Here is a 21553-nt window from a genome sequence, read left to right as displayed (position 1 = left end):
GGAAAACAAAAACAGGGAAAAACAAAAGAAAATTAGTTTCTTTGACCTTTGAAGGAATATTAATTCAGAATGTGCTTTATAGACAAAGTTTCTCTATCAGGAACTTGTAGGCGAAATCCTGTAGGCTAATATATATCATAACTAAGCAGACTTGCATCAGTCCACTCCTAACCCGGACATGTGCGTGCTGAAGCGGGCGGTGCCGTTTTTGTACATCCGGTGTACTCGAACCTTTCACGAGCAGCGAAGAATGGAGAGAGCCGCTAACGACAATCCGCTGTTAGCCTGAAACATCAGTCACAACACCGAGAAACCTTTACATAAAGCTCCGGACAGCTCTGCACACTTCAGGCGTGACATATACAGAAGCCGTGTCCTCGTCTGGATTTATAACAGCGAAGGTGAGCCCGCTGTTTTTGTTTGGGGTGAGCTACATTTCATATTAAGCTTTTGGTTGTTAGCTACTATTTTCGTTGCTAACTGAGCTAATTTCCTTGTTGCGTTCGGTCCAGCTGTCACCTAGCCGTCAGTACGTGGTAGCTAAGGCGTTCACAACAAGCATTTATTTGGTTTTCATTAACCCAATATTATTATTATTATTATAATGAGGATATTTCTTTAAACATATGAAAATATTGTTTAACCAAAGCAGGCACTGTGGCTATGTGATGTTTGGTTAACGCTAGCTTTATGCAGGTTTTCTTTTGGCAAGCAGCTGGAGAGCTAACTGGGCAACGGTTAGTTAATCGATGTGACCATCACTAATGTCAGGCTTTGTCCATGAGACGTTAGCGTACAACTGCCAACTCGCATCCTTGTTTTGATTTGAGGGCCCACTTACAGGGGATCGATCATCTTTGTATTAGCCTCAGCTGCCTCTGCAAAACACTTCCTCACATACAAAGTGTTACCATTGCTTCTCAGTGCAAGGTAACAGATGTAAAGACAGGCTGGCACAGATTACACAGTTAATTAACCAAGGCCCCTCCTCAGCTTTGTAACCGATCAGTAAACTGTCTGGTGGATGGTATTTTGATGTGGTGCAGATGTTAAATTGTACCTCCCAATATGTTCGTGGTCAAACATGAGTGTAGGTCTTATGGTCCTATGTTCCCCATCTAAAAGTCCTCCTAATTTGATATATTAAGGAAACCTTTCAAAGGGTTTTATATTCGCAGCAATGTTTTTCATAGGATAAATGTTCAGTGTGTTTTACAGTGGGTCAATATGTTGAAATGGACCACAGCTTATAGCATACTGATGTTTTACTTCTTAGCATCTACACCCTCAAACTAAAAACCCTAAACACAATGTGTATTAATGTCTTCTCTGTGGTTGAAGGTATTTCTAACGATTGTAATGCGTTTAAAATATCCATCCCTTTTTGCTCATTTGCAATTTGAACTGAGGGTATCCCTCATCAATCTCTTAAAACAAGGACCTTGGGAACATAGATAAACTAACATGAATAGATACACTACCCTTCAATGTAAATGTTCCTTGCTCACCTGCATACGTGGCTAATTACTGAATCATTGGAGTATTCAGTAACTCTTCATGTGGTAAAATAAATGGTTGGGGTCATATTCAGCTAAATAACACAGTGCAAACCCCTGTGTAAACCCCTTTTTGAAGTCATTATATTGAGATATATGTTACTAGCTGGGCGTTAGTCCAAAGTAGAGCTTTGTGGATCCATGATAAATGATTGTTGGCACACCTTAAAAGAGTCTGACTGAATGAAGCGCTGGTATAATAAAGACGTTTCTGTGTTGCGTTTATCTAAAATGTCATGATGAAATATAACTTTTAAAATGAAAAAACATACTCTTCACAGGGTATAACTTAGGTACATCCGTATAGAAATAATAATAGTAGCAGCGTTAGTGAGTTAGTTAAAAAACATTTGTCTATTTTGAACATGTTTAAATCATTTCAGATTTTGCGGGTTAGTATATTATTGCAGGTATTGTTTTGACAAAGATGTAGACAATGGCTCGTCCTTCACAATGTGTGGATTATATTAATACTAGTAGACTACCTCAGTGAAGCAAGCTATGAGTTGTCCTTACAAAATTGAAGATATAATCTGATAATATTTCATTTGTAAGATTCATAGACAAAATCTACGGTAGTAAAATACAATCATGTCACGGAGGTTGGTGCGTACAACAGCGGAAATTGTATTTGTTTTCTATGAATTTATGGACAAGGAAAACCTTGAATAATCTAAATAACCACCAGTGATAAGAGCTGGCTGAAAGGGGAGAGAGGCATCTGTAAACTGGCACTGCCACAGTAGGGGTCTTCAGCATTGGCAGCCCCCCTCTCAGGCTGATCTTTCCACTGAAGGTTAATCACTCTACTCAGTGCCTTTTTATATTATTGAAAAAAGAATGTCAACAGATTAGTCATTTCAATGGATGGTATTCAGCTAGAAGCATTTAGCTTTTCCAGATATTTTGGTAGGCTCATTTGTGTTCTATAATCAAGGTCTTTATAACACTTTCAATGCCACCATATTGTGTTACTGAATAAAATATACAAGTAAATATTGCTGAATTTTATAACAAGCTATTGACCAATTACACCAACTTCCCTGAACTCTAAATGTTTAGTTTCTGATTATCTGCATCATTAGAGAAACCATTTTTGACACGTTTGGTCAGTCAGCCTTGCTGCTTCGGCTTCATGCCAGTGATCAGAAACTTAACAGTTTTGTTTATGTGTATGCTTTGAAACAGTATTTCGAAAAAAATAATCCCTAACGTCTTCGTTACAGAATTTCATTTAAACATAAACTATTTTTGAGTGCATGCAACTAAAGTCTAGAGTCAACTAAAATGTCTTTATGAGAATGAGCACTATATCAAACATCAGGCTGTGCCATTGGAACTGTATACCACTAAACAGGCAGACCTATTTAACACTTATCTCTATTAAGGCAAAAACACAACTGAAGTTTCCAATTTGAAAATTGAATATGACATTTAAAATACTGAGCAAACACCAAAAAACAATGATCACTCCAAAATCCTCTATTTTTTTCTGGATGAGTAGGGATGTGTTTATTGATAGGGATGTTATTAGTGCCTGCACATTGCTATGCTAACAATACTCTAATGAGAGACTTTAAACAGTTGTACATTTGTACTGTAACTGTATAATAGCAAAATTCAGTATTTGCAGAACACATTTCAAGCTAGTCTGACAAAACCAATATATAATTGGATATTTGTCTGCTACACATGCTGTTTAAAAATAATTGTTGAACAAGAAGGGCAAACAAAGGGTTAATATTAGGATCACTCTGTTATAGGATTTGTAAAATCGTTTCATGTGTTCCCCTTCTGAAGAACTAAATTCCCTTTTTTAAAGCATGCCAAAAGGTGTGTATTCTCAAACATATCCTCATTTATCATGAGACACTGCGCCTCCGCACGGATAAAGGCTGGGGGTTCCCCATGTTGCAAAACTGAAGAAGCCATTTGTAGAAAACACAGGACATTTAGTGGGTTGCCTGCATTTGTTTTTCACTTTATTAATTAGGTAGTTGACTAATGTAAATGTACTCAGACTTGCTCCATAGCAATGTCTTTTTTACTTACAAAGAGAAGAACATACAGGGACACTTTATTAAAACAAATCTGATATATATTTTGATAACAGAGGAAAGAATACACAAGTAAAACAACAAATAACACCTAGAGGCTCATAACAGCATAATGTGATATTCCTTTTGTTGTTGTTTGTAATTAAAGTTTGGAATTGTTTTGCCTTATATCGTTTGAATTAAGTTCTTGTCCTCATTTTATCCCATCCTAATCCTCAGGTTAGGCATGTCTGAACATGTCTGAGAATACAATGTGGATGTGGTCCTACTCGTATTTCAAATGCATAAAACAGGCAGAAAAACTGTACCATCCGTTTAGTAACGTTGTTATAATGTCATAATTCTCATACTTTTTCCGATTTTACAAGGAAACACTTTTTAAAGTCCAGCTTGCTTTTAATTTGCCCAAAACGAACCAGAGTAAATCTGGCCTGATGTCAGCCTTGTGTGTTGGATTAGCTGCTTCAAAACTACCCCTGTGTCCCAAAACAAGATTTAAGTATATGGTAGATGTTAGTATGATTTATAATGGAAATGAGGGAATCTCTTTATTTAGACACAAAAGCACATGAGTGGAAATAACTAATGAGCAACAATGTGACTCTACAATGTCTGCTGAGCAGTTTGAATCAATCATGCGACTCTTCTGAAAAACAAATACCCACACCCAAATAGAATGACACATTACACTCGTATTATTGTAATAACAACTTGGTATACATTGGAAGTTAAAAGCTGTGTTTAGCATCTGTACAAGGTGTGGGCTCCAAGCTGAACAGCAGTGTCAGTAAGTGTGTGTTTATAATCCTGCTCCAACAGGGTTTGTGTGTAAAGTTGGTCTTCAATCAGGAGCTGAGCTAATCCAAACACCAGACCAGCGTGGCCCACAAATGATTATTTGCACAATGGAAACTGTTACAGCTCACTTTTTGTCGTAGCTGCAGACCTGTTTTATAGCCGTGTTGTTTTGTTCCTGGTTTTATGTAAGCAACAGTGCTCGGTTGCCCTTGAGAGCAAACTAGCTGTCTTTGATGCATAGATGTGTGCAGGCAATACTGAGCATGACTCATCCGGAAGCCCACACACAAATACTTCAGCAGCAGCCTTTCCATGCTCGGGAATTACAGCATTGTCATGAAATAATTAGTGGCTTTTTTTATTGAAAGAAGAAAAGGGTTTTGTTTTTAATGGTAAACATTAGACTTTTAAATGCATTTCTTTGGGTAAACAATCAGTGAAACCGGAATTCCTCCTGATTTACGGACAGCATTGAGATCCCAAAGGCCTGCAGTTGATAAACATCGTACATCTTTTTTCTTAGTGATTCCTAAATCATAAACAGCCTAATGTTTTATGGTCACATCATTTAATATCTGCAGGGTTCTTGTCAGTGGCAGAAAGGGGGTTGGTTTAACTCCAAATTATTTGAGCGCTTGGCGAAAGCCGACCAGAGTCCATCAAGTTAAGCTATGGTGTCCCTGCGAGTAGTCGTAGCTTTATATAATTGTTTACATAATAATCCCAGCTGACAGTGTCTGGCAGGCTCTAGCTGTGGGTGGTGAAGATGCCTTCATGATCCTCACAAACTATGACTTAGGTTTGTGTTGATGTTCAGACTGTTTACTGGTGTTTTCTGTGACCACTGGGCCTTGATGACTATCTCTTTAGCTCAGCAGCAGTGTTACAGTAAACCAGTGCTGTCCTCATTTAGACCTGTGTACTTGCAGTAAGAGATTATATGACTCATGACCTTCAAATATAAATTAAACTTGCAATGTTAGGGATAAGTTAAATGAAGGAAAACATTTCTAAATATGTCTGAGGAAAGCTTTAGTATTACTTGTCACTCCATTGTTGTTCCTTACCAATATGTACATTTTACACTTAAACCTTGTGTAAGAGTTCAGAAGAGCAACTTTTAAAATCTAACGTCGTCTAGCCAGTGTTACATCCCTCTGTGTCTCACTCGTCTGTGCTCTGCAGGATTTGCCCCCTGACTGAACTCTGCTTTGATGAGCACAGCTCTTTATTTGACTATTATTGAACATTGAAGCCCGATTCAATTCCAGGTTTATTTCACTGTATTGTGTTTTCTCCCTGTGAGGCAGGGATGATGCAGGTTTTTTGTTAACTCAAATTGGATCAAATGTGTCTGTGTGAAACTACTTTAAATTGATGTTTGCAATGCCAGTGTTTTCAATGTGCTGCTAGTTTTAGGAATGTCATTGTATGGTTACTATTGTTATGCTTATGATAGTTGTTCAGCTCACTAAAAGATCAGCCTAAATCCAATTTTCTTTTTCAGCATTTTATCAGATTAACATGGGAGACAACACTTAGATCCACACTACCATGTTCCATGTGCTGTGTGTGTATAGTTAATATCTTCTCTCTGTCCCATGTTGTGCCTTCCAGGTCTTTCACCTTCTCCTTCCTGTGACAGATGTTGAGGCCGGAGATCAGCCTGTCCTAACAACTGTGAGGTGACAGGGTGAGGACAGGAGGAGTGTCGGTCAGCTTTGCCAGGTTTTGTCTCATGAGAGTCACTGTGCCACCCAGGCACTGCCAGTGACCGGGCTGTGGCTGTGGAGGGCCCGGCCCAGGAGGCCTTTTTCTACATCACTCCGGGCTCCTGCTGACCTGTGCTGCTCACACCATGGATCAACAGAGAGATAAATATGGCGAGCGGCCCGCCAGGAGCACTAAAGTTTCCCAGGGAAGCCGCAGCGGACACTCGTCCCGACCATCCGGCTCCTCCAGCTCGTCCGGGGTTCTCATGGTGGGGCCAAACTTTCGTGTGGGCAAGAAGATCGGCTGTGGAAACTTTGGGGAATTGAAGCTTGGTAAGTTGAAACTAAATCTCGTATTGAACAAACTCCATTTATATGAATCAGGGTAGACTAAATACACCTCTCACTACAATGCAAGAAATTCCTAAAATGACCATATATTTAACCAAAACCGCTTAAAACAGTTAGATAAAAATTGAACTTTCAGATTTGTAAGTATAATTGCATGGAAAGTGAGTATATTCACACTTTTTAATTTTTTTTCAAAAAGGAACCCAATTCGACAATTGTCTGTAATATAGACCTCACAAAAATCTTCAGTCACCCAGACACAATCACCTGCAGAGTTGCTTATTCCCTGCTGACGCAGTTGTAAAGTTGTAAGTGGTGTACTTTTATTTTTAAAAGCCATCAAGCCTTCTAAGCCATCCCTCCTTTTTATTTCAGGTAAGAATCTCTACACCAACGAGTATGTAGCTATTAAACTGGTAAGTGCACACTTTATTTCACTGCTTGATTCCCCACGTCTTCTGATTTCCTTTGCAAAATGATAGAGTAAATTCAGTTTCATAGATGCATAATGAGGCACTTGGGTAACCTATTGCCACTTTGGGTTGATTATCAGAACATCTGAGGCTTTGCTCTGGTAGCTCAGTGGGGTTTTACTAGACTGTTTTGGTCTTTGATAGAAATGTGAATGAGATGTCTGTCTTTCTTATGGCTGCTGGACTAAGAACCATGACTCATGCATTTATTGTTCACCAGAGGGTGGTGAAAACAGTCTACACTAGTATTTAGTTTACTCCGTCAAACAGTTTCCAGTTGCTCAAATAGCAGACACATATGCAGTGCTTTTATATATTGAAGAATGTTTTTTACAACATAAGTGAACTAGAGATACGTTTTAGAATTGGGTGGGGCAAGTTATTTTTCTAGGTGACTTTGAATGGTATCTTTCAATAGATTATTATTACAAAATATTGTATGTATTTAATATTATATTTACCAGACTAAATGGGATGTTTTGGTGGTGTTTAACTTTGGAGAAAGACTTGAGTTTGAGTTTAGAAGAAGCTTGGCCAAAATATGCAAAATGGAGACTGACGGTAGTTTTTTTAGGGTGACTCGCATAGTGGAGGAGTCCGCCATCTCCTTTTACACATTACTGATTGGACGGTTTTAATCCCAGGTAACATCAGATTATTTACATATTTGAAGTTTTATTAGAAGAAAGAGTGGCTGGTGACCCTTGTGAAAAACTGACACCCAAATCAGCATTCATGACAATGTTTGTGCTGCTAGTGCCAGTTAGTTTGGCTGACCTGCTAGTGATACATGGCGAGAGAGTTGTCCTGGTACATCCTAAATTCATGAGCCATCAAGTCAACAATTTCACACCCTTCTTAAAGGAATTCTCTGTTGTCTTCTGTTTCAGTTTTGTCATTGTTTTAATCCAGTTTAAAGGTTATTCTCATTAACCTGGTACTGGTTTGAATGTGTCCACTGTGCAGGAACCAGTGAAGTCGAGGGCACCACAGTTGCATCTCGAGTACCGGTTCTACAAAACACTGGGAACTACAGGTAAGGTCACAGATATTCTTTCCAACCCCTCCTGGTGTTTTGGTGTGGCTGTATGGCAATGATTTGACTGTTTTGGAAGATCAGCCAAGAAGATTACATCATTTCCAAAACAGGTGCTTACTCCGCTCAGGTTACGTATTGATATTAAGCTGCGTCAGCAATTTATTTTAATCTCCAGGACTTTGTGTACATGAGTGCATCGATGCCAATGTGCCATGTGTCATTATGAAAGATGGTGACATAAAGAGTCTTATTCATACACCAAACAGATGCAGCAGCTGATGATTCACTGAAACACTTCTTTATTGTTATATAGCAGAAAGAATTGCACACTATTTGAGAAGGTAAATTATGTTCAGGGCTGTATGTATGTCATATTAGTGGTGTGCACTGCTGTCGACAGCAGACACGTGTGCTGAAGATAACGTAAACATATTTTGAATTATTTGCGGACTCAGCTTGGGTCTGCATGGGTCCAGTCTTCATGTGTTGGAACATGTTTATACGTACATAATGAACAACTACATTTAAAATATAGGCAAATCAATGTTTTTACACTGACATATTAATACTGTATTAGGTTGACGATTGGCAAACTTTTGAGCAAACAGTTGCTTATTTACACATTCAGCAGTTACACAGCAACGTTATCATTCATTCATCGACACCTGGCGCATTCCATGTAGCTCTGTTTTTTGGTCATCCCCACCTCTCGATGGATTTATCTAGCTAGTTGGTAACTTTGTCCATTTTGACAAAAGGTTCCATGAACTATGGAACCAGAGGGACTAATCTAAGACCTAGACGTCTCTATTGCACATTCCTATTTGCACTTCCATCTTGTGTAGTTAGGTGCTGATATTTTTTGTCTACCAGCCAAATGGCAAGTGGATTTTTTTATTATACCAGCTACTAGATCACAATGGTTTTTTAGCCTGGTAAGTGGTGGAAATCTAGAGCAACATGAATATTTAACCAGCATTTAATGATTCTCTGAAGTTTCGTCACTAAGAATGAGCCCTTTCACATTACACATAGTCATTTGACCCATCTCAGTATATTGATTTGAGTCTGAAGCAGGCCTATACAGTATGGTGTCACTTTGCTGCGTGTAGCAAAGGAATTCACTTATGTGATTAGCCTTCGTCTTGTTAAAACATCCGGGAACTGATGACTTCAAACTGCTGTCATTGCATGAGGCTAAATGATGTGGTCAAAGGTCGACAATAATACACATCACTCACCATATTATATTTAATATGCATGCCATAAAACGTTGCAGATATCAGTTGCCTAATATCTTCATGGTCACTTTAGCTAATATCAATGCCTGTTATTTCCATTTTAGTGCAATACCAGTCTGTATTCGGTGCTCTTTATTCGTTTTGGTTCGATTAGTCATGCCAAAACAACTTCAACCTGAATGTCTAAAATGTAAACATTTAGATCTTGAGGCTTTACCTGTAACGGTAAATCCTGAAATCCATTACATATTTGTTTTAATCATTGTTCTAAGGTTTTATGTTTTTTTCAAACATAACGGTCATTGTTACAGTTGTTCCCCTGCACTGTCTGATGTTAAAATGGGGTCGAGTAGTGATGTCCACACTTACAGTACAAACACTGACATAACTGCTTGTCTTTTTCAGATCCTCATATTGTTATTTTGTTGGAGCCGTGCCCTCAACGGTTTGTTATTCTGTGTTCAGAATGAAAAACAATACAATGCAAGCTGCTCCATAGACTTTTCTTCCCATTGCTCCCCTGAGAGTTTATCAGTTTGTCATCAAAGATTAGTCAAGGTCTGATGATGCATCACTGGTACTGACAGGAATCTTGTGAGGATGAAATGAATACAACGGAGAAATAAATGAGGGGAAACTTTTTTCACATGGTACAAGAGGAAATGGGTGTGAACACTAGAAACCATGGAACAATAGAAAATGTTTTGTAATAGTTTTGCGTTGCTCTTCTGGTGAAGTGGTTAAATAATAATGTAAGCATTGCCCTTATTGTCACTTGGATACACCTAGAGTGGCGCTAGTGATTGATGATCAGAAAGAAAATGGTTTAATCACAGTGATACAGTTTAGGGATGGTCAGTCACATTTTGGCATGGAAGATAAAAGGCACATTTTTGTGATTTATGGTCCTTGATGTTCTTTTTGGATCGCTACACGCATATATGATAACCAGACTGGGAATGTAATGGCTATTGTTTTGCAAGGGCTGGAAAAGGCCAACTGCGGAAACTCATTAAATATTTAGAGAGTGGGTCTGCCTCTCTTAGTACTAACCTGCCTCTGTCCTCGCCTCCAGATGGGATGATGTGACCTCATTTCTTCTTTGCTGTGTTTTTTAGCCACATTCCTCCCAGCCAATGTGGTTGTCCCAGTGTCTGTGCGACAGGGGCTTTATGAATAAATGTGGTTCGACTCAGATGTTCCATCAGGTGTCGTAACCAGTGCATAACCAACTGTCACTGGTTTTAATGAGGACAATTCAATTAGGAATTAGGATTTTCCTTCCAGATATGATGGGAATATTTATCATTGAAGTCAATAACAGCTTCAAGCTGCTTTGGTTTTACAAGCCCGCAGACTGAGGCCTTATTTAGCTGAGGACACAAGATGGTTTTGAAGATCAAGAGGGTTTTGTTCAAGGGTGGGCGGCCACTATCGAGCTGTGAAAAGAATTGGCAGTCAGAGCTGGTCATGAAACACTACACCAGCTCTGTGACCATTGCAAACCCAAAGAGTAAACATTTCCCACAGTGACAAGGCGTACTATATTTTGCAGGCATGTAAAGAAAAGGCCAGCAGCACATCAATAATTGTTAAGAATAGAACTTCTCTCATGGCACTGTTTTTCAATAAATAAGCTAGAGAGCATTGTTTTTGTTGGCTTTTTAGATTCTTATCAGTTGTTAAGAAATGTATCTTAAAGATTATAACAACTGCAGCAACAGGGATGGAAATAAATACAGTATGAATTTGTTTTTAGCAATGTAACATTTAATAATTCAACTTTATCTAGATGAATACTGTATAAGCTAATGTAATAATTCACCTTTGCAACACGGCCAGTGATTTATGAGCACTCAAGAAATGTATTCTGTATATCTTTAAAAAATCCCAGTGGGCATTTGAAAATCAAAGACAAACCAGCCCTGTAGTAGTCTTTCTACATGTTATAAAGGATTGCACATTAAAAATGTTGATTTGTTTTTGTTTAAAGGCCTGACAGTTACTTGTGGTCACAGTTATGCAGGGCAGTTTTGCAAAGCAGCCACAAAATGTAAGCGTGCCAGCAAATACGTTTGTCAGAAAGCCGGCTCAAATCCTCAAAAGTTGAAGCTTTCTGAAGAGCCAACTCAGAACCATGAAGATCTCGTCTGTCTCCTTATACTACTTCTTTAATACACACATGTATTCACATACCTGTTATAAATCTACATTGCGAAAATCCATCTATTAAACTATCTCTAAACTATCGCTAGACTGACACACATACTAGTATGCACATTATTTATATATTTATATATATATATATATATATATATATATATATATATAGTAAGAAAAACTAATTCACACCTACAGTTTAATTTAGAGTCAAAAATTCACCTAACCTGCATTTCTTTGGACTGTGGGAGGAAACCCACACAGGCACGAGGAGAACATGCAAACTCCACAAAGACAGGTTCTACACAGTAATCCCAGTATCATTTGTGTTGTTGTTGTTTTAAAGGCATTTGATGGTGCCTACTTGCATGAAGGAATAAAGGAATCAAATATAAACAAGTTTATGCTTAAACGTAACTTTTTCTGCATCCCACAATGTCACATTGTTGGTTAAATATTGATAACGGAACAACTACCACCAGACAGTCACAATAAAACATTGAAGGTCAGGTCTGTTTTCGTGGAGTCTAGATGAAGTTATAATCGTTGGCAGCAGCTGGGTGAAGAAAAGCACACAGTCATGGGAGATTTGAGCTAGTAATAGTCATATTCAGTCATCGCACATTCAACTAGTTCCCCTTTTTGTTGTAAAGGACTAAAGCCCCTGTCACACTGTCCCGAAATTGACACCCGATGGACACACGAATATGGAATTGTGAATTTCGCACGAAGATGGCCCCGAACCACACACGAAGGCAACATTTACATTACATTTAAGACATACAACTGCAACGAAAGTAACAAAAACAATTATGTTAAAGTACTATGATACTGTACTGATATTTTCCGACTTTGTTCTTTACTTTATCCGTCTTTATATGTAGAAGATATTAAGTTTTCTCCTTAATGTTGTTTCCATAGCATTAACAACTTCCTGTCAACTCGCCTTCAAAATAATATATTATATCCTTTTCAGTTTCACAGAACACAAATTGGGTTATTTACATAATATGTTTACATGATTTTGTTGTGCAATAAAAAAAAACGATGGAGACACGATAAAGGAAATGTTCAAATACAGCTCTGATCGTAACAACATTGGGACATTCGTGAGGGCATCTTAAGCCATCGTATGACCGCCAGTGGAGTTTCTCAGGCTCCGGTATGGAGTCAGATTTGGGTCAATATTCTAGCGCGCAAAACAAGCTACTCACGAGCGGAAAATGTGCTTTTATACGCGCATGAAATGACCCTCGCGCGCAGATTAAACCCCCGCGAGCAGAGACAGCCCTCTTGCTCGCTCGCAGGAGTGTCAGCCTCACTCGCTCGCGGAGTCTGTCTGCACGCGCGTGAGAAGTTCTCATAACACTCCGTTCGATGTCTCACTATGGGATGCGCCTCAACGCGTATGCACCAGAAGCATCAATCTCATTACGCCAATCCTGATTGGCTGGTGATCTTGACGCCAACGTCAGGGAATCCACCAACCCTATAAGTAGCTTGCGCCACGACGCAGGCGTCATTCAAACACCTCTTCTCGCTTCGGAGCACATCTCGAGAAAGATCAGTAGCTAGCTAGNAGGCATGGAGGGCAGGCAACATTTACATTACATTTAAGACATACAACTGCAACGAAAGTAACAAAAACGATTATGTTAAAGTGCTATGATACTGTACTGATATTTTCCGACTTTGTTCTTCTTATATGTAGAAGATATTAAGTTTTCTCCGTATGTTGTTTCCATAGCAACAACAACTTCCTGTCAACTCCAAAATAATATATTATATCCTTTTCAGTTTCACAGAACACAAATTGGGTTATTTACATAATATGTTTACATGATTTTGTTGTGCAATAAAACAACCTGATGGACACACGATAAAGGAAAGTTCAAATTCTCGTGAGCGGTGGCAAAATCTTTGGCATGCCAAAAAATTGCCGAAGGACCTTGCGAAGGTTCATTTTCGTGTTGAATTCGTGTGTCAATTTTGCCCTTCGTAAGGCCATCGTGAGGGCATCTTGTTATCATCGGTGCCATCGGGCATTCGCCCCGATCAGAGTGAGGGCGAATGCCCGATGGCACCGATGATAACAAGATGCCCTCACGATTTGACAAGATGCCCTCACGAGTGCCTTACGAAGTTGCCGCTCACGAAGTTGCTGCCGGAGCCTGAGAAACTCCACCGGCGCCCGATGTTGTTACGATAAGAGCTGAATTTGAACTTTTCCTTAATCGTGTGTCCATCGGGTGTCAATTTCGGGACAGTGTGACAGGGGCTTTAAGCCAGTGCCTCCATCGGATTACAGTAATGCATTAAAAATCTTTCTTCTATCCTACGAGATAGACTTTTTTTATTCAACAGCTGACATAACTGATACATTTGTGAAAGCCCACATAAAACCTTTGTTGCAGGGATTTATTCTTTTAGACCTGCTGCTGTGACTTATGAAATACTTTTATATTACACTGTAGAAATGTCTTAAAGACAAAGTCAGAACTACACTATACTAAATAGGAATTCCTCCCATTATGTATATTATATATATAGTAAATAGATGAAAGTCAAAAGTGGTCCCTACAAAAGTGGTAGCTCCAAGTCTTCTTGTACAATTAGAGATGAGATGTATTTTCAGAACAGTTGTTGGGTGATCCCTGGATACCCTTTGCTAGTTAAAAGCTTGACCAACCTTGTTTTCAATTGAACCACCGTTTATCCACTTACTTACAGCACATCTCCAATCTGCCACATTTTCAGGCCTCCCACAGTCATCCGGGGTTTCAAGGCACTCATTCCTGTGGTACAATTAGCAACCCACAGAACTGCATAATGGTGTCCAGAAACACAAGATGGAGCACAGCATGCCTCCTACATGCCCATATGCTAGCTGACAGCATTCACGCCACTGTTTATACTGCAGTGTATTAACTATTACCCAGCTTGTGGGTGGAATGCCCTCGGGAGCATTAATATATAAAGATAAATGTGTTAACGCATTCAAACGGGTTAAGAATTTGCTTTCTGAGTTTTATTCTTTGCTTCAACTACTCAACAAAATAACAAGGAAATTAAATGTCCCCTTCATTGTGGCACACAATTTCTCCTTCATTGGGCACACAAAAAATGAATGAACTGATTATAAAACCAATATATTGTGAGATGGCAGGCTGTCCAAAAGTTGCAAAGGTATATCTGCAGAAGAAAAAAATCTTCAAGTTTGAAGAAATAGAGACTGAGATAAAGTAAATGTGTTAGTTGGAAACAAAATGTATTAACTCTAGTATTAAAAGCAGCGATCTCAGGGTTCAAGCCACCACAGACTGTTAGAAGTTGAAAGCTGCGAGGGGTCAAGACTTTTGACCGGTTTCTGATGGTCATTTGTTTTCGACCAAATGAGCAATTAAGGTCATGTTTCTTGAGCACTTCCTTTACACAATTTCCAACCGAAGGTGAATATTCAATTTGTCTAATGTGAAATTTCTTAAGGGTAATATCAATGATAAAAATCAGCACAAGAACAAACCCTAACTAAATGACACCCAGATAGTGCAGATCTCAAGGTAGCACTAGCTTTATCTCTCAATTAGTTATTTTTATTTTGAAATCTGCTGATACTCAATATTAAAAGAATGGCTTGAGGAACAGGGACATGAAAAGCAATCAGGAAGTCCCTTCTTCTTCTAACTTTCATGCAATTATAATATTTTCAAGGACTGAGCTGAGTTTAAGCAGTCTGATCAAACAAGGTCTGTATGATTGAGGCGCCCACTTTAATGGGACTCAGCAATAAGCAGGGACAGACTTTAAATCCTGCTCCCCCATAAGGCAATTAACAGTTTGAACTGATTTCCTGTTTTTGAAACAAAGTTCAGGATGTGGTCATGAAAACGACAAAGAATACAGATATCACTATTATTAACGTTAAGGAATTGGATGTGCATAAAACTTGAAATCCTACAAATCATTAGATTATAATACAAATAATGTCACACTGTGTGCTGGATGGTGAGCCTCTAAAAAGCAGAAAGACAGAAATCCCTTTGTGTGCTTTTTATAATAAAAACTGTAGGAATAAGAGAAAAGGTAAAACAACACACTTTTCACCCTTCATATTATACTTGTAGGCTTAAAGCTCACTTACTTTATCTGGAAGTGTAACTGTACAGGGAGATTTAATTTCCAGATCACCAGTATTATAAACAACCAATACAAAGGAGTAATAGGTCAGAGCCCAGGACCAATTATTATTATTGTTATTATTATTATTATTATAGCATTAGACTGACCACACAACCCCAAACTGCATTGTAAAGATCTCAAATGAGAGCCAAGGTGACAGATGGAAGGGATTTAGAGCAATTACAGTGAGAAGAACGGAGAGGATATAATCCAGTTGGGAGAATGTTATATGAGGGAGTGAAAAGATGAGTTTTCAGCCTGCAGTAGAGGAGTGACACAGTTTTATTTGCAGGCACCGACTGTGCTGCATTTCACTCTAAGGTTAATCTTTACCTAGCAGCTTTCTCTGCTCCCTATCCTCAGTAACCTTGTGGCGCCCCCCCCTCCTCTCTGACCCGTCTGAGGCCCCTTATTTGAAAATCATTAGTCAAGAGAGACTGGAATAATAAACTCCCCACTAGTTTATACAACTGACATACAAAATGATTTGTTGTTATCATCTACTTAATGGTTTTGCTTTTCCTTCAACAGTGCATCACTTGCAAACTCGTGATTGAACTATAAAAGCTTGTGAAGACAAATGTACAAGTACAGCTCTGTCCACTCTCTTTGAAGTTTAATGGCTTTCTCCTTGTGTTTCAGCTGAAGGCGTGCCCCAGGTGTTCTACTTTGGGCCCTGTGGGAAATACAACGCCATGGTTCTGGAGCTGCTGGGCCCCAGTCTAGAGGACCTGTTTGACCTTTGTGACCGGACCTTTTCACTGAAGACTGTCTTAATGATAGCTATTCAGCTGGTGAGTTCAAAGATGTTACACAGTAAGATGTTTTAAAGAGCTTACACTAACTTATTAAGACTATGAAACTCAACTCTTACACTTAACTCAACTATCTTCTGAAAATTCACGCCCAAGATGGTGCACAAATTGTGTCTGATAGAGAGCTTTACTCAGTGTTTTAGGCGCCTCAGGCATCTGAGATTTTCTAGCATTTCATTTTGTCAGCATAAAATCTGCAATGCTCTTGTAATGAAGATATCCCCTGCAAATTCGTAAGGAAATCTAAAAAACTGCACACAAAGCCTGCATCTCAGCCAATCTCTCCTCTGTATTTATCATGTTGGTCTTCCTCTTTATTTTTTGGCTGAAGTGAGTAATCCCTCAATAAGCCACGTTTACATGGAGACGAAACGGGTGTTATGGCCCGTCCACACAGCAGTTTAAAAAAAAAGTTTCCAACGCTTCTCTGCCCATTCACTTTGAATGGGGTGACGTCACTTTGCCTCGCTTTTCGCCGAACTGCATTGTGGGAAAGCAAAGCGAAGATTTCCAGGATTTCCAGGATTTTCAGGATTCAAAAGTTGAGCAATGTTCAACTTTTGAAGCTGAGGTGGAAGCGTCAGCCAATAAAATCCCGTTTATGCAAATCTGACAGTACAAGCGCTAGCCAATCAAACCACGTGTAAACTGAGAGAGACATACCGCAGTTCATTTCCTCATATTCCAAACGAGAAATTACGTTATCAAATCACCCGGTTCTTTACGACCAGACTATTTACCGGGATACAAACTGGTATGTTTTCGCCTGTTTGGGGATTTTATATCCAGTTTACTTCGTTTTAAACATTGCTAGCAAGCATAGACAGTATCTTTAGCCAGCATGGAATGTAGCATAAAATAGCACCATAGACATTAATCTCATACATGTTCATCATAGCCCTTCCCGCTGACACTTTACCTCTGCCACATCATAGACTATATGCATCACATTAATGCACACAATGTCATACTCCTTTCTGCACACATTCTGAGTGGAGAAGAACAGGGGTTTTTTGCTTTGTATGTCGGGGGCGGGATATTCACGTGATTGGTTATTGGTCGCGTTGCGAGCAAAAAATCCCCAAGCTCTCAGACACGCCCAGCTCCAAGATTTTCAAGATTTTTTCAAAGCTGCTGTGTGGACGTACCGTTAAACCCCCATTAGTCACTACATTTCTGTTTCAAACATAACAAAGCCACATGGAACAAAGTCTACTTATAGGTTGTGACTGAATCACCAGATTGGCCCAACAAAGGGGGAACTGCCCGTCTTTCATCATGAACTGTGCAGTACTGAGGAAACAGAAAACAAAGGAGTCCAATGCAGGGGGTTCATGTGGGAGAGGATCTCCCTCTGAAGGGAACTTTGAGATTTTAGCCTTTGCAGACCATTACATGCATAAAGAGCTGTACACTGTATAACACATTACTAAAGAGAAAAAAAGGACTGCCTCCACCCCCAAAAAGGGCATCTTTAAGTTATTAAACATCTGAATTCATGATACATTTACTGGTTGAATGAGCAGGCCCCTTCTCACCCATATTAGGCTGATAACCTCCGAAAACCATTGTATTAGCTGATAACAATCAGTAGATTTGTATTATTGTGGAAAGCAAACCGGTAGCCAAATGATATCTACTCAGAAGAATAGCATGGAAACATATTCTTCTGCTCCAGATAAGCCTCTTACTTCTGCTGGAAGAACTTTTGTTGTTATTCATGACTCAGTCGGCCAGTGTGTCAGAAATGAAACATCGCACCCAGGAGAGACAGTCATACTGAGGGCTTCACAAGAAGTGTGAGTGTGCATCAACATGGATTATTCTTCTATTGATCAGCTGGTCCAGCATAAGGTCATTAGATCTGCTCAATACGGCTCGCAGCTTGTAATGACGGGAAGCCATCGACTGCTGCCGTATCGATCAGCTTACATGTTAGCATGACTCAGCAGGTCACTTAGTTTGTTGCTCTGTTGAAAATAACTTCAACAAAGAATCACTTGCAGTTTCACTCATTTATCTCACCTTAGTTTTTTTAAATATATGAATTGGACCACCAGTTCAACATGCAGGTCCTCCACATGGGGACTTATCCTCAGTACATAGGCCACCGGCACTATGTGAGCTAAACGGCTTTTTTATATTCATTCTTATTTTAATAATAAAGTTGATTTAAGTGAAAAAAATACTATTTTTCACAACTAGCTCTATAGAGCACTGGATTTACAAAAACGTTTTATCTGTATCTTGGCACACATTCAGATTGAATTTTTTTTCATTTTGTTATCGACACTGGGTGGTGTTAATACACCAACAATATATAGTAGCACACTAACCAAGGCAGTGAAGCTACATTCATAAATCTAATTATGTTTCAAAATAAGTAAGGCTATTGAGGACACCGAGGTGACTTTTTAACATTTGTTTATATTGGACCAAAAATAAATAAATCAATTGATTGGCATTCCTCCACAAGGATTTTATTTATTGAATAGTGGAGAGTTCTAAGAAGTTGTGAAACATAACTTAATATTGAAAACTTTGGATAAAAAATCTCTAAAAACGAAGTCCTCGTTTTAGGGTTCGGGGAAAGCTTGGACTTCTGACCTCAGCGGATGTCAACGGCCAAGAGAGCTTACATTTACAGTGTTTCCCGTGTTAAATGAATTCAATGTATTCCTGATTTTGAGGTGCACAGTTTAATTCATCATGTCTCTGTGTAAACATGTTCCTCTTATCCTATCAAAGGGCTGCAGCTTGACCGTTCTGGTGATGCAAAACAGGAATGAAGCAGAAGGAGGCCAGAGCGATCATTTTGGAGTTTTTAACGTTGAGTGTGTACGATTTAGAGGCATCTAGTGGTGAGGCAGCAGAACGCAGCCAACCGAATACCCCTCCGACCTCCCTTTCCAAGTGTGCAGAGATTTTACTGTGGCCTTTAGGTCACGTAAACACAAAACACCCTTTCTACAGCTAGAGTGGGTTTGTCCATTCTAGACAACTGTAAAATCATGGTGGTGCAACATGGAGCTACCTATGCCGATATGACGAAAACATAGCATTTCTTTAGGTGAATTTAAACTAATAAAAACGTAGTTATGAATGTTTTATTCCATGTCTGCTAATAGATCCAGCTGAATCCTACACACTGGACCTTCACAGGCCTGAGTAAAACTCCATGAACTTTGCATGAGAAGATGAATGTTGAATCAAAATGTTACTTTGTTGAATGTTGCCGCTCTTTTCCCCGGCTGTTTCCCAATAATCATCTTGTCTTTGTTGTTTACAACACAGCAGGATAAAGGAGGGGAGGCATCGTGGGGGTTACCGTGCCCCGCTGCAACCCCCACCAACCCCCCTCCCCCCAGCCGCTCAGCTCACCGCTGGCATGTGATCGCACGCCACTGGCTCCGCACGACCCGCAGTCGGGCCGGCGGGGTCATCCCGGTAATACCAGAACTTCCAGGAGCAGCAGCAACACACACACACACAGAGACAACACACACAAACTGAGACAATACACACACACTGAGACAACACACACAAACTGAGACAATACACACACACTGAGACAACACACACAAACTGAGACAATACACACACACTGAGACAACACACACACACACACACACATACACTGAGACAACACACACACACACACACACACACACACACACACACACACACACACACACACACACACACACACACACACACACACACACACACACACACACTCAACACAGCTGTAAAGTGTTTATTAAAGAACTTAACCATGGAGGAAAAGTCATAAGAACGTATTTATCAGTTGATAAAATGAAGTCCTTATGTTTTCAATTCTGTCAGTCCCTTTTGTATGACCACAGAACTTTTTCCTTTAGTTGCTTCCACCTACTGGTAACCACTACTGAAAAGCCCCCATGCGCTGCACAACAGTAACACACTTACCCTGTACAAAACAGTGTAAGTAATAGGATAGCTGTGACTTCTTTAAGTCAATACAAATACTTTACTAAAATAAAAATACCAATAGACTGTAAAAAAACACAGATAGAGTAAAAGAGTTATGCAGTAGAATGATATACTTTGAATTGCTTATTATTACAGCAATATATGATATGGCTGGTCAAAGCTATTTTCCACTACTTCATAAACTGTCGGGTTGTTTATTTGTTAGTAATACACTTTTTTAGATGACCATGTATTTGTTTGAACAATTTATTGTGAATAGTTATTATGCCTGACAAATAAATGTAGTGGAGTAATAGAAAACTAAATAGACTAATATTTCCCTCTGAAATGTAGTTCGCTTTAAGTAAATAACAAATGTAGCATTTACAGTTAAGGAAGTAGTAGTTAGTTGCTAAAGTAAAAAATAGCAATAAATTGTACAAAGATCAAATTGAAAAAACAGAAAAAAGAGTAAAGACAGCCACATATTATCAAGAAAGTCCCAGTAGAAAAATATAATTTGTTTTGAAATGTAGCAGACTATAAGTAAAGCACAAATGTGAAATTAAATGTCAATTGTTAAATATAGCACATCATTACCAAATAGTTTTAAAGTAGAATACATCCGTACATTTATTGAGTGATGGTGTCTCTTTCTTTCTACATCATTTAGAAATAAGTCACCAAATTATAACGTTTGTTTATATATCCCTAATCTTAACAGAATTTTACTGTTGAACACATTGACTGTTTAACATTCTCTAACAACAGAAGCCTGCATAATTCATCCTACTAACCAAATAATACGATTATCTTTCCTCCACCAGAAATAGAACAGACAATAGGAGGATTTACATGTATGGATTTTTTCAGTTTCTGAAAACGGAATGGCATTAGGATGAAAAACAAATCAAATAATGAAGTCCTATCCTCGTAGACCTGCTGAATTTAGCTCTGCGGTAATTCTGTTTTTCAACCGAGACATCCACTTGAAAAGCCCACAATCTAGGGCAAAATCTGCATTCACAAAACCAGCCTGCAGTCACTGAGATCAGAGAGGGAAGCAACAGCAGCAGTGAAGGATCTGTCTCTGCACATCGTTACACACCTGAGGACACACACTCTCACACATCCATGGAGAATCTCTCTCTCAGGAACTATGACATATTAGTTCACATCTTTCCAAAAACAAAAAGCCACGCATTCCCTCCCCACCGTGCC

At 39.1% G+C, this 21553-nt stretch overlaps 1 protein-coding gene across 1 annotated transcript; it reads left to right on the top strand.

Annotated features, from left to right (window-relative positions):
* Positions 1–230: 230 nt before the first annotated feature.
* On the top strand, positions 231–19240 carry LOC104961203 (casein kinase I isoform gamma-1-like). Its single transcript, XM_010789448.1, has 6 exons — positions 231–401; positions 6029–6456; positions 6850–6890; positions 7914–7983; positions 16209–16360; positions 19130–19240. The coding sequence occupies exons 2-6, from the start codon at positions 6270–6272 to the stop codon at positions 19238–19240; spliced, it is 561 nt and encodes a 186-aa protein (XP_010787750.1). The 5' UTR covers positions 231–401; positions 6029–6269.
* Positions 19241–21553: the final 2313 nt, after the last annotated feature.

The sequence above is a fragment of the Notothenia coriiceps genome, unplaced genomic scaffold, assembly GCF_000735185.1.
Source record: "Notothenia coriiceps isolate Sejong01 unplaced genomic scaffold, NC01 NC01_scaffold00032837, whole genome shotgun sequence".
In the NCBI taxonomy this organism is placed as follows: Eukaryota; Metazoa; Chordata; class Actinopteri; order Perciformes; family Nototheniidae; genus Notothenia; species Notothenia coriiceps.
Note: the sequence above shows the minus strand (reverse complement) of the source record. Positions and strands in the feature narration are given on the sequence as shown.

Bases quoted from the DNA above. Each gene is read 5' to 3' on its own strand.
- LOC104961203 (XM_010789448.1), top strand. From the start codon at position 6,270: ATGGATCAACAGAGAGATAAATATGGCGAGCGGCCCGCCAGGAGCACT. The intron at 6,891-7,913 runs GTAAGTGCACAC...TCCACTGTGCAG, and splicing joins AGTATGTAGCTATTAAACTG to GAACCAGTGAAGTCGAGGGC. The intron at 16,361-19,129 runs GTGAGTTCAAAG...ATCCTATCAAAG, and splicing joins TAATGATAGCTATTCAGCTG to GGCTGCAGCTTGACCGTTCT.